General features: G+C 44.6%; 1 protein-coding gene across 8 annotated transcripts in view; it reads right to left on the minus strand.

Annotated features, from left to right (window-relative positions):
- The window catches only part of EEIG1 (estrogen-induced osteoclastogenesis regulator 1), a 59,103-nt gene that overhangs the window by 8,402 nt on the left and 38,070 nt on the right, over nucleotides 1-12,631 (minus strand). For 4 of the 8 annotated variants that reach the window (XM_079962193.1, XM_079962189.1, XM_079962191.1 and 1 more), the window contains exons 5-10: nucleotides 7,671-7,787; nucleotides 7,026-7,072; nucleotides 5,243-5,418; nucleotides 3,649-3,753; nucleotides 2,819-3,008; nucleotides 1,684-1,805 (exon numbers count right to left, since the gene is read on the minus strand). In XM_079962193.1, coding sequence (XP_079818319.1) covers nucleotides 1,684-1,805; nucleotides 2,819-3,008; nucleotides 3,649-3,753; nucleotides 5,243-5,418; nucleotides 7,026-7,072; nucleotides 7,671-7,787 — 757 coding nt within the window. Of the gene's footprint in view, nucleotides 1-1,683; nucleotides 1,806-2,818; nucleotides 3,009-3,648; nucleotides 3,754-5,242; nucleotides 5,419-7,025; nucleotides 7,073-7,670; nucleotides 7,788-7,953; nucleotides 8,111-10,876; nucleotides 10,995-12,631 lie in introns of those variants that run through there. The other 4 variants (XM_079962194.1, XM_079962192.1, XM_079962196.1 and 1 more) reach the window with 3 other exon arrangements.

Raw genomic sequence — 12,631 nt, forward strand, 5'->3', positions numbered from 1 at the left:
GGGGCAAAATGGGGAGCTTATAGAGATATATTAAGTTTTTTCTGAAGCTGGTTGTAAACTTAAAAAACAGTAAGAGATCCAACAATGGATGTGATTGGTTTCAGTATTGTCAAGTAAACGAAATATTTAAAAAAAGATATGTAGAATGGTTTTACATAACAAAGGTCAGAATCTGAAATCAAACTGTTAGAGGTTAAGGTAAAACTGATCTCAAAAAAGTATAAACTGTTATTGGAATGGGAAGCAAAAGATGAATGGTTAAATCAGTCATGATACAATGGGTCAAAGATTTAGGGCATAATATTGATACAGTGGTGCCCCGCAAGACAAACGCCTCGCAAGACGGAAAACCCGCTAGACGAAAGGGTTTTCCGTTTTGGAGGCGCTTCGCAAAACAAATTTCCCTATGGGCTTCCTTCGCAAGACGAAAGCCCATAGGGAAATCTCCGGGACAGCGGGGAAGCACAGCGCGTCTTCCCCACTGTCCTCGGACCTCCTCCGAAGGCTGCCGGTGGGAAGGAAAACCCTCCTCCCGCCGCCAGCCTTCGGAAGGCTGCTCCGAAGGCTGGCGGCGGGAGGAGGTCTCTCCGCCCCACCGGCAGCCTTCGGAAGGCTGCTCCGAAGGCTGGCGGTGGGGTGGAGAGACCTCCTCCCGCCGCCAGCCTTCAGATGGCTGCTCCGAAGGCTGGCGGTGGGGCGGAGAGACCTGCTCCGGCCGCCAGCCTTGGGATGGCTGCTCCGAAGGCTGGCGGTGGTGCAGAGAGACCTTCTCCCCGCGCCAGCCTTCAGATGGCTGTCCTGAAGACTTGCGGTGGGAGGAGGGTTTTCCTTCCCACCGCCAACTTTCGGAATGCTGTTCTGAATGTTGGCGTGGGGAGGAAAAACTCTCCTCCCACCGCAAGCCCCGGGAACAGAGGAGAAGCGCTGCGCGCCTTCCCCTCTGTTCCCGTACTTGTCCTGAAGGCTTGCGGTGGGGAGAAAAGCCCTTCTCCGCACCGCCAGCCTGGCAAGCGGTCTCCATAGGAACGCATTAATTGATTTTCAATGCATTCCTATGGGAAACCGTGCTTCGCAAGACGAAAAACTCGCAAGAAGAAAAAACTTGCGGAACGAATTAATTTCGTCTTGCGAGGCACCGCTGTATGTCTTCATGGGAAAAACTGTGGAGAGTAAATCTGAAATTTACTCCTGTTATGCATTAAAGGAAAAAGTATATTAAAATGATATACAGATGGTATCTAACACCAGACAAATTGGCAAAGATGTAGAAGATGGTATCAAAACAAACGCTAGAAATGTAAACATAATGAGGGAACATTTTTTCATATCTGATCAACATGTGAAAAAGACAAACGTTTCTGGGAAATGATACACAATGAAATGAAAAAATGTTTAAACCGGTAATTCCCCCAAAACCTGATGCTTTCCTTTTAGGGTCAGAAACCCCCCAAAAGATGATAAACTTATTTATGTATGCAACAACAGCAGTCAGAATCTTGTATGCACTACAATAATCCTACCATGAAAATTGGTCATTTCTTCGTCAGAGGGCGAACGGGCAAATTTAGCAGGGGATCAAATACTTTTCCCCCTCACTGGAGGAGGCAGAAAACAAACCTCAAGACCATGAAAACAAACCTCAAGACCACGGGAACAGAGTCTAGTAAATACTAGTAAACTCACCTTCAGTGTTGCTGACATCCGTGAAGTCCTGACTCTGCATGATTTTCTCCACTATGTCATCTGCATCAATCCGGGTGTCATCCACCCAGGTGGGATGGCTTTCCACAGAATCCTTTTTTCTCCTTAGTAAATAAAATATGGAAAAAATAGAGAAAAGTGAAGGAGGCTATCCTGATAATGAAAACCTCAATTTCTGCCTGGAAGGGAAAACATGAAGTTCTGCTTTTATATCCAAGAATTTATGTCCCACATATTTAAGCATCACTTTTACAATTTTAACCTACTGCAGGAAATTATAAAACAGCCATAGCCTAAACTGCCCATTTGGCCCGTAAGACATTTGGACAAGCCATGCCCACCTGCACTACATCTGATGTCATATATGACTTCAGATGTAGGGTAGGCAAAGCCAAACCAGAAGGGTCTTTGCAGGCATTGCAGATTGTGGGCACAGTGAAAGGTGCATTGAATAGCCACTCCCAAGCATGAGACAGCCACCTGGTTGTTTTTAGGAAGCACTATGCAAGGGACTTTGGCATGTGTCAATCACCTGGCACCAAATGATTGACAAGCCAGTTGTCCTGCCCATCTGCCAAAGCTGGCCAGTGGGGAGAGGGGCAAAAATAAAAATAAATATATCATATCTGGCCACCAGGATTTCACTGTGCAGGTCTGGAAACATTGTTCATTGCAGCAGGCAGCCCAGAGCTAGAAGAACCTGAATTCTGATTAAGAAAAAGGAGAAATGTGCCCAGATTACTGAGCAATGCCATTAACTCAGTGACACAACACATACTTTGAATGAGTAAGATCCCAAACATAGACTCCATCACGTGCAGTTTAACTAGTGGTGGAGAACATGTAGCCCACCTGATGTTGCTGGACCAGAACTCCCAGCGTGTTTGGCCACTTGTTGGTTGGGGCTGATGGGAGCTGAAGTTCAACACCACCTGAAGGGCCACAGATTTCCATACCATTGAATTAAAGCATCTTGGGGATCCATGGTCTTAATCTGGCATAAAGAAGTTTCATATGTGCTCCAAGAGACACAAATGAATTTTCTCCCATTGCACCAGTGATGGGAAACCTCCAGCACTTTAGATGACTTCCATTACACCAACCAATCGTTTCTCACCTGGATGATCTGTCCAACAGAAGGTTTGGTCTTGGTGGGCGAGGTGGTTTCTCCGGCTTGTGCTCCCGCTCACCCTCCGGGCACTCCACTGTCATGCTAAGTCCTCCTGAGGCGCTACTGCTGGTGGATGTGTTGCGGCGGTGGGTCAGGTCAGACAAGCTGGAGGATCGTGAATGCTCGGTACTGTAGCCTGTGAATAGATATATCAGGTACTACAAGCAACCCACCTTTCCACACCACAGCCACCAGGCACAAGGGTTTGCATGCAGTTTGCTCCACAAACAAGGAAAGCTTTAATCTGTTTATAAACAGGACAATACTTGCTCCAAGTATATCCTTCATGTATTGTCAACACCAGTCTTCACCAACCGGGTGCCCTCTAGATTTTTGGACTGCAAGTCTCCAATGAGAATCAGAGTCCGAAATATTTGGAGGCTTCCTGGTTTGCGAATAATGTATTGTCTGAATCAGTGGTTCTCAAAGGGTGTGGTGCGTTACACTGGTACGGCAAGTGTGGAAGGAAGATTCAAGGACAGCCACGCAGTGAGCTTCACGGTTAATTTGGGTCTAGAACCAGGCCTTCCAGGTCATACCCCAACCCTCTTACTACTACATACTGGCTCTTGGACAGTAACACAGAGCTCTGCCCCACCAAAGACAGATGTTTGTGCTTGGTTGTGTTTTTTTTAAAGCATTGTACCAAAGAATTTTATGCTTTCTAGAGTTCTGCAATTGCAGCAAAGATAGAATTAAGCAAAATTAAGTGCAGCAAGGAACAACTGCAGTGTACTTTGCGTTTCCCTGGCAAGCTATGCAACAAGCAAAGTTACCAGAGATTTTGGATTGCTGGCTGGCGTAGCTTGAATTCCGTGAGTGTCCGGAATGGAATACTTCATCAGGACTTGACAGGTTCTGGTCTGGTTCTTCTGTTACACCTGATAAGGAAAGGAGACAAGGACATGGAAATATGCTGGGAGATGTCAGCTATGTGGTTTCTCTTTCTCTAGAAAAGTTCCACAGGATTTGTTTCAACTGGCATGTAGTGAGGAAGCCATGCCATCAAATGTCAATATTATCTGTGTAAGAGGAGCAACAGCTCTGGAACTGCCAAGCAACTTCCCACAACGATAGCATGAGGCATTCCCTTGGACTGCCCCACCCCCTTCCTGAGAGATCAGCCAATTCTTGAACAGGTCTGACCCTTAAAGTTTACTGGGTGAGGTGTATCCTTTGATTCTGTACAGCAGTGGTGGGGAAATTGTTGCCCCTTGGCTCCAATTGGGCCTGGTAGTGGTCACAAACCACAGCCGCCAGCCCAACACTTGACATTTTTATGTGACATCAGATGTGAGGCAGGTAAAGACTTGCCTGGTATTGACTGCACTAGGGAGTTCCTCATCACTACTGAGAGCAAGTGTCTTTGGAATTGTTCCCCAACGTAGTAGTAGTAGTAATAATAATAATAATAATAATAAACCCAAAGGATTTTGATGTCAAAGTTGGTCCATGGAGCAGGTTAAGAACAAGTCCACTCACTGTATCCCGTTTCCTTCCCCTGCTGCAAAGAATTCCATTTTTAAAAAGCTCAGCACAACCATCAGGAAGTCAGCACACTGCATTCCAAAGGTGGATTTTTTTTGGCCTTTGCTCCCCTTTTGTGCTTCCTATTTTAAGACCTCTCTCATGCAACAGAGCAGGCACATCGTTGCACTATTCAATGTTAGCACATGGTGCAGACTGGCAATTGCCCAAGTGGAAAGGGAAAAGATACAGTAGTACCTCATGTTACAGACACTTCAGGTTACAGATGCTTCAGGTTACAGACTCCACTAACCCAGAAATAGTACTTTGGGTTAAGAACTTTGCTTCAGGATGAGAACAGAAATCACACGGCGGTGGCAGCGGGAGGCCCCATTAGCTAAAGTGGTACCTCAGGTTAAGAACAGCTTCAGGTTAAGAAAAGACCTCCAGAACAAGTCTAAAAATGGAAGGGTAGCGGTAGAGCACATGTTCTGCCTATAGGAGGTCTCAGATACAATCGCAGGCATCCCCAGATGGGACTGGGAAAGACTCCCTGCCTTTCTGAAACCCTGGTGAGAGATTAACAGTCAGTATAGACAACACTGACCATGTTGGACCAATGGACCAATTTGGTATAAAGTGGCTTCCTGTGTTTGCTGAAAGGTAGGGGAGCTGTTCTAGGCCCAGACAAAATAGTCTGGCACGAGGAGAGAACCAAGTGGAGAACAGTGGTCAATAAATAGTAAATAAACTTGTGCAGAAAAAGAGGAATGCTGCAAATAGAAGAAAAGATACTATTTGCAGAAATGAGCTGAAGCACTTAAACCCAAAGAACAGCAAGCTTGATGCTAATTCAGAATGTGGTGGAGATGCAGCAAATGTACTTCAGAAAACATATATTACCTGTACCCGAACCAAGAATGGTGGGTCTGGGCTTGTTTTGACGGACTGAACCAATGGTGGCAGATGTGCTACTGGTGGGAGTTGTGCTGCTGCTGGTCGTCCCCTCCCCTTTACAGGTCAACTGCAGGGTAGAGTCCTGGCCTGGTATAGTAATTGATTTGGCTGTGGACGGAGGCCTACAAAAAGCAAACACACAGAGAGAGTTTAACAAGATGCACACAGCGATCTAGGAACATTAGCAGTAGTCAGTCAGCCAGGGAACGTTAACACTGATCATTGTGCTTTGCTGCATTACAAGGAAGGAAAGAGACAAGCAGGTTGTAAATAACAACATAACAGAAAGAAGGGAGGGAGAAAGAATTGCTCATGAGAAGCTGAGGTCCTTGCTGGTATGTCCTTGAAAAAAATTCTGTAACAGCTGTGTAAGTGAAGTATGCAATATGATATGAAGTAAAACACTAGCAAGCCGAGATTGAAATATTTTAGCATATAAACAGAGAGCTCTGGTGTGGCAATGAGGGCTCCATTTTGAGTATCCTCTACAGCATTAAGACATCTTCCACAGCAAACAGAATGAACCTGATAGTCTTGAGACATAATTGCATTTTACTTCCCTTCTCCCCTCAACCTAATGAAGGAGGACAACAGGGAACCATGTGACATGCACTTTAAAATGGTTATTACATAGTGTCTGTAAGCAGCAATGATTTGGCCAAGTGGTTCTCAGGAAGAGAAACTACCTGTTGTGAGGCAACAACAGAAAATATATCCTTTAGCAGTAGCTGTTGAAGCAGAAGTACCTTGTGAATAAGTGGTTGTTGACTGGCTAGCAGCCCTCTCCAAAGTCAGCAGCCCCCGCACACGCCGTGCAGGGGCTCTTAAACCAGCCAGCAACAACACACAGGCACAGCACTGACAGAAATGCCAGAACACAGAACACACAGAAATGTGTGTTCTCTCTGAGGCAGCCACACAAGGGTGAGATCTTTTCAGTGACGGCTCCCTGTCTGTAGAATGCACTCCTCAAAGAGTCATGATCAACCTTTAGACACTGGGTGAAGATATTCCCATTCACTCAGGCATTTGACTCTTAATTGGGGTGTAATTTGCCTATATTGGTGTTCATCTTTTAGTAGGGTGGGGTGGAATTTGTCCTTTTTATGTTACAGCAGGATAAGCACTTTTAGTCAAGAATATTCTTTTATCTTTTTGATTTGTTTTCAATTTTAGAATTATGTAGGCTTTTATACATGTAAGTCGCTCTGAGACATTTTAGGCAGTAAGCGACGAATGCAAGTGATAGTGATGATTTTGTTACTGGTGAAAGAAGCACTGGAATCCTGGACTCCTCTGGGAGGAAGGGTGGGGGGTATAAATCAAATGAATTAATAAACTGAATGAACCAATACTCTCGTGGCTGCCCCATGGCAGCAGCCAGCAGTTCCCACCAGCAAACAGCTTTACTATAGCCACTGTTGAATGTCACCCTGTAGAGAGGTGACCTCCAACAGGCAAACACTCAGAATTACATCCCAAGCCACACACCCTGCTCAGAAGTCAGAGGGAAACAGGCAAAGGCATGGCAATCCTGGGCTTTGCACACGGCTCCTCATCATCTCCTTCTAGCGTAGAAGTGTTTGGAAGCACAACAGCAGACATAATTTTCTCTCTGAACTCTGCCTGTTTTTCTCAAATCCCTTTGCTGACAAAATAATGGTAAAACAAAACAAAACAAAACAAAACAAAACAAAACAAAACAAAACAAAACAAAACAACCACTCACGTTTTGAAGCAAGGGTCTCCAGAGAGCAGGGACATGCCAATCGTTACCTGAGGAAGATTGAAATGAAAGTCATGAAAATATATATGTAGACCATCCTGGTAATTCATAAAACAAAAACAAATAAACCACAGTTTTAAAACCAAACAGAGTTCAGGGTTTAGAAGTTATTGGGAACTGTCATTGGGTTTTTTTCCCTTTTCCCTTATTAAATGGAAGCAGAGGCTTTCCATCTCTTTCTGGCCATAATAAGGGAAAGGGAAGGGTGTGCTTGCAAGTCCTTGGCTTGTTGCGGTTTGTTACCATAGCAGGAAGCCATGGTTTCCCTTTACGTCTGAACCAAGTCTAAAGGAACTAAAATTGCCCCTAAAAGCGATGACAGCATAGCACTAAGCAATGTGCGTGGATATATTTTTTTGCTGATCATCTAGTTCTCCACATCCTATATGGGAAACTGTTTTTTCCCATTGGGTAGGGAACCAGCAGCTTCAAGTTCCTCCTTTCAGCACCCTACTGCCAAGACACACCAGAACCGGAAGAAATAAGAGGTTGAGGAGGGGGTGGAGTAGAGAGAAGGATTTTAAATATATACACATTCAGGCTGAAATTCAGAAACAGCACCTGTCCATGGAATTTCTTAGCATTTACCTTCAATATGGAATTATCCTGCCGAGTATTCTTGGTGTCATATCCCTCCAGCAAGCAGCATCTGACAGTGAACCCGGAGCCTGCAAATTCTGCTAGATTCAGATCAGCAAAACCCAGCTGTAAAGGCAACAGAGTCAAGATCAGCAAAACTCCACGTGAATGCACATGCATGCACACACAAACTGCACTGCACAGTAAACAAGAAAAAAGAAGAGCACCAAGTGGGACAGGACCAGAATTTGCAGTATCCAAATCCCATTTTGGAACATGCCCTGTTCCTCACCTGGAGGAAACTTTCAGAAAAGGTTTGTTCAGGAAACATTTACAGAAAGGGTGGAAGAAACAGAACTGCTGTTCTGGCAAGGACAGCGTTAACCCGCCTGGAGTCATTGCATAACCAAGGACATAGAAGACACTAGGGTCAGTGATGTGGAAAAACACACACTCCTATGTGCGTGCGTGCGCGCGCGCGCACACACACACACACACACCCCAACATAATAAAACACTCTTTGTATTATGCTACCCCAGAATGCACTGCAGCAAGCATGCCAAGAGATGAAAGGATATTGCTGTAGATGAAAATCAGTGCACAGTTCCTAAGGAACAAGACTGGGAGATTGCACGGAAACAAGGCTTCAGACTTATTTTAAAATTCTGAGGAATGAGTTAGAAATGCTCTAGTACAGCAAGCCATATGGTGAAGTGGAGGAACTTGCCACTAGAGTATGAGATGTCCAACACTGAGTGCTGGTCCAATAGGAGGGAGTTTCACAACCTCTGGGTCACCCACCTTACTGACAGGAGAGGATGGACACCCCAGGAGAGCCTCTGAATCAGGCCTTAGGGCGCTGATTGGTATAGGTACATGTGGTCTAATGAACAGCTTAGAACCAAAACCATTTAGGTATTTTACTTAAGCAGCATTTTAGCCCATTATAGGATATATTTAGCGTCAAACATAATTTGTTTAGGGTTTCCATCGCCTGATAAAAAAGAATTCTGAAGGCAGGCTTTCTCCTCCCTTTCCCTTTCCCCCATCATATGGGACAAATCACAGTAATTGCTTGCAAATTTTAGTATTGGCACCACAGTACAATCATACTGGAGGTGTTGCCACTTTTAACAGGGTGTAAGGGGTAGGACAACTTTGTTTTGGACCCAAACATACAACACGTGGCTAAGGTGTAATGGTGGAAGCTCCCAGCTTTCTTGTATCTGACACCGCTTCAGTAACTAGTTCTATGGCAGCCATGTCCAATGTGTCGATCGCGGGAGTGATTCTGGTCAATCTGTCAATTTCTCTCTCTGGACCTAATCCAGCTCTTTCTGTCTCTGAGGACTTCTCTCTCTCTCTCTCTCTCTCTCTCTCTCTCTCTCTCTCTGGAGAAGTGAGCGAGTGCAAGGCGGGAGGAGGTCTACGCAGATGGAGAGGGTGAGCAAGAGAGAGAGCGAGAGAGAAGCCCTGCGCGCTGGCTCCTCAAGAGAAAGGGCTGGTTTGGGTCCAGAGAGAGAGAGCGTGTGCGTGCGAGAGACCACAGTGAGGCTTACTCCCAAGTAAACACGTGAGGGGGAGGGGGGGACCCTTCCTGGCTGCTGCCATCCCGCCCACATTGAGAGATTTACTTCCGAGAAGACGTACAAGAGGATTGGGCAGAACAAAACTGAAGGGCAGGGGGAGAGAAATTCTGGAATGCATTGATGGGGAAACAAAAATCCTACAGGGTGTGCAGCGTGTCCCCCCTCCTCCCCGCTCTAAAACAGCCGGCCTTTATCTACAACAACACCCCTTCTGCGCTAGTAGTTTGCAGCAGCAGAGGGGATGTGGTGTGTGTGTGTGTGTGTGTGTAGAGAGAGAGGGAGAGAGGGAGGGAGAGAAGCCCTGCGCACTGGCTCCTCAGAGAAAGGGCTGGTTTAGGTTTACTCAAAAGGAATGGATGGGTTGGATCCAAGGGAAAGGGCTTCTACAGGTTTCACCCAGTTCTTAAGGTGGTGCATGAAGGCTGTCAACTCTTCAGTTGAGTTTACCCAATTTCTGTTTCAAACTATTGGGGAAACCGCTGTGGCTGTCATGTGCCTGACTCATTTGAAAAACAGCAAGAGCCCTGGGGTACTTTAAAGACTTAACACATTTATTATGACATGAGCTTTTGTGAACAACAATCAGTGCATCATGTTATAATGATGATGATGATGATGATAATAATAATAATAATAATAATAATAATAACAACAACAACCTGTCCTCAATGTTATTTTCTTATGTTATTACAAGTATACAAAGCATGTATTTTTAAAAAATATATTGATTTATGATGAACTTTTCAGATTTTATGGAAGTGATTATCATTTGTTACTACTTTTATCATAAGCTCAGCCAAATATAATATGTTTAAGTTGAAGAATGACAAGGGGAGAGTGTGGTAGATCACTGCCAGTTTTTGATATTGGATAGTAGATCAAAGCCTCCTTGAAGTTGGACATGCCTGTTCTATGGTCACTCAGATACTCCACCATACCAGCTAGTAAACAAGCAAGTATTGACATCGAACATTTCAAGGATGTTCAAAGCTCTTAGCATATGTTATGTTAGGATGTATGTTGCCTTGGTTGCTTTTCCTTAAAATAGATGTAAGTATCAGTTAAGGAGCTCAGTATTTGCTGAGGTGTGGCACAGAAGTAGAAAGAAGGAGGTGGCTTGTTTACACTCATCTAGTGAGTTTGCAACTGAGGTGAGATCTGAACTGACGACTTCCTCAACTCACTGTTTACTCTTAGGCAACAGACTTAAACTGCTAAACCAATCATCCTGTCACCCCTCTCATATTCTGGGAGGGGAGCTAGGGTTAATTATTGGTACCTTCACTGAAATAAAATTCCCAGGATTTTCTGTGGAGAAATCGTAACAGTGAAATTGATATTTGTAAGTTTGTAGACAAGAGGTGCTCTTAGCTGTTACACAATACTGTTTACCTCTTGCTTGAACTTTCATGTTTCCAAGCTTTCATCTTGGGAAATGTGGGATAGGACAAATAACTCTATGGTATCTTTTGAGAGGGAAACATTTCCATGACCAAATGATGGTAAAAGAAATGGGAGCAGACATGCACTGAATTAGCCTTTAACAATTCTGTGAGTTTGTTTTCACAGACAATGATACATCTTCTGAGTTTCTTTCATTTAAAATTGTTTAAAAATATTTCCACCTGGTGTGTCCTCAACATGCCTTGGTGGGGAACCTTTTTAGCTCCTGGCCCACATCCTTATCAGGCTCAGCCTTGTGGGCCAAATTTGAGTGTGGGCCAAACTTGTGGGCCAAATGTGAGTGTGGCCACTGACCTGGCACTCACATGGCGTCATTATGATGTCATTTGATTGTCAAGTGAGCAGGGCTGCCCACCTGTCAAAATCCCTCACACAGTTTTGCAATTCTTTCTACACTTCCCTTTTAAATCCAGTGTTGGAGGTTTAAAAGAGGAATACAGGGACACTTGCAAAGGCCAGAGCTTGGAGTCTGTCTTAAAGCTGCAAAGAAGCCTTTGAAGTAGTCTTGAGAGCAGGAGGGAGCTTGCTTCAAAGTGTGCTTTTGCCTGGCACTCTAAGATTGAATCTGCTGCCCATGCTCCTTTCTTTCTCCTTTCTGGGGAGAAAGAAAGGTGATTTTGCTAGCAAAAGCAATGGAGATGACTTCTCCAATGCTCTGCCTTTGCTTGCAAAATGCTGCCTTTTAAGATTGGAGCAAGATGGGGACTTAGAAGGAAAGAAGGAGGAAACTTGCAAAGGCTTCTGTGAGTCTCCCCACTTCCCTTTTCAATCTTCAGTCTCACGTTGATGTTTAATTTCCATTTATGATCAGAAAAAAACAACCATGTTAGGAATAGGATCATGCACCCAATGCAACGTTGGGAGTCGTAAGAGTTGGAGTTCAACATCATCAGGAGGCCCACAAGTTATCCATCCCTAGACTAAAAGCAAAATGGGTAGATAATAGCAGTTCAAATTGTGATCTGATTTTAAGCTTCTGTTAAAGGCTCATGAAAACACAACAGACTTAGCCAGGCACCTATGAGACCTTCATTGCCCTAGTTATGATGGCACTAGCAACAGGGTACTTCAGAAAGCAGCTACAGAAAATTTGAATTCTCAGTGGTCGACCAGGTGTCCTGCTTTTACGTGATCTACACGTAATAGACCCGTGCACCCCCTCAAAGGCAAAGACATCTCCAAAACGCGACAAGCTAGTTTTCTGGAACTTGCCCCAATACATTCTTCCACTTGTGCATTTCATTTTCTGTTTTAACATGACCACACACCCACTGCTTACTCCTGCTATAAAACGTCACCTGGCTTTGTCATTATGGGTGGCATTTCCCAGATGGCAAATCTCACCACACCCTTCTCACATTAGTCAACAGCTTGGAACCCTGAAGGAACAAGAAGATTCCTTCAGATGTTTGATTCAGGGAAATGGTGACCTATTTTTTCAGCATACCCCGCTTCTCCCTTTTAAAGTCACTTATCCGCTCTTAATTCATGCTGGTGAGTGCTTCCCAGACTGAAATACAAAGAGGGGGGACCCCTCCGTCATGGAAAAATCTTCAATTCTCCACTATGCATGAATGCAGCCTTTGGCAACCTGGTGCCCTCCTACTAGGGCTAGTGGCAATTGTAGTCCAAAATATCTGGAGGGCAGCAGGTTGGTGAAGGCTGTATTAACACATAGCAGAGAAATGTGGGGCTCTTGCTGGCTGCAAAGAAGACCCAAGAAAAGATGCTGTGGGTTCCTAACCCAGTAGCCACCAGTGCTATGTGTAATACATGCTGAGGTCTAAACTTTTCCCAGGAAATGGATTCCTGAGAGCAAATAGATAACTGAAGACAGCCAAAAGCTGCTAGAGGAAGGGCAATGCTTTTAACAAAAGGATGTTCAGATATAACCTTTCAGTACAGCTTCCTTAATT

Source organism: Podarcis cretensis (genome assembly GCF_951804945.1).
Source record: "Podarcis cretensis genome assembly, chromosome: Z".
NCBI classification, from domain to species: Eukaryota; Metazoa; Chordata; class Lepidosauria; order Squamata; family Lacertidae; genus Podarcis; species Podarcis cretensis.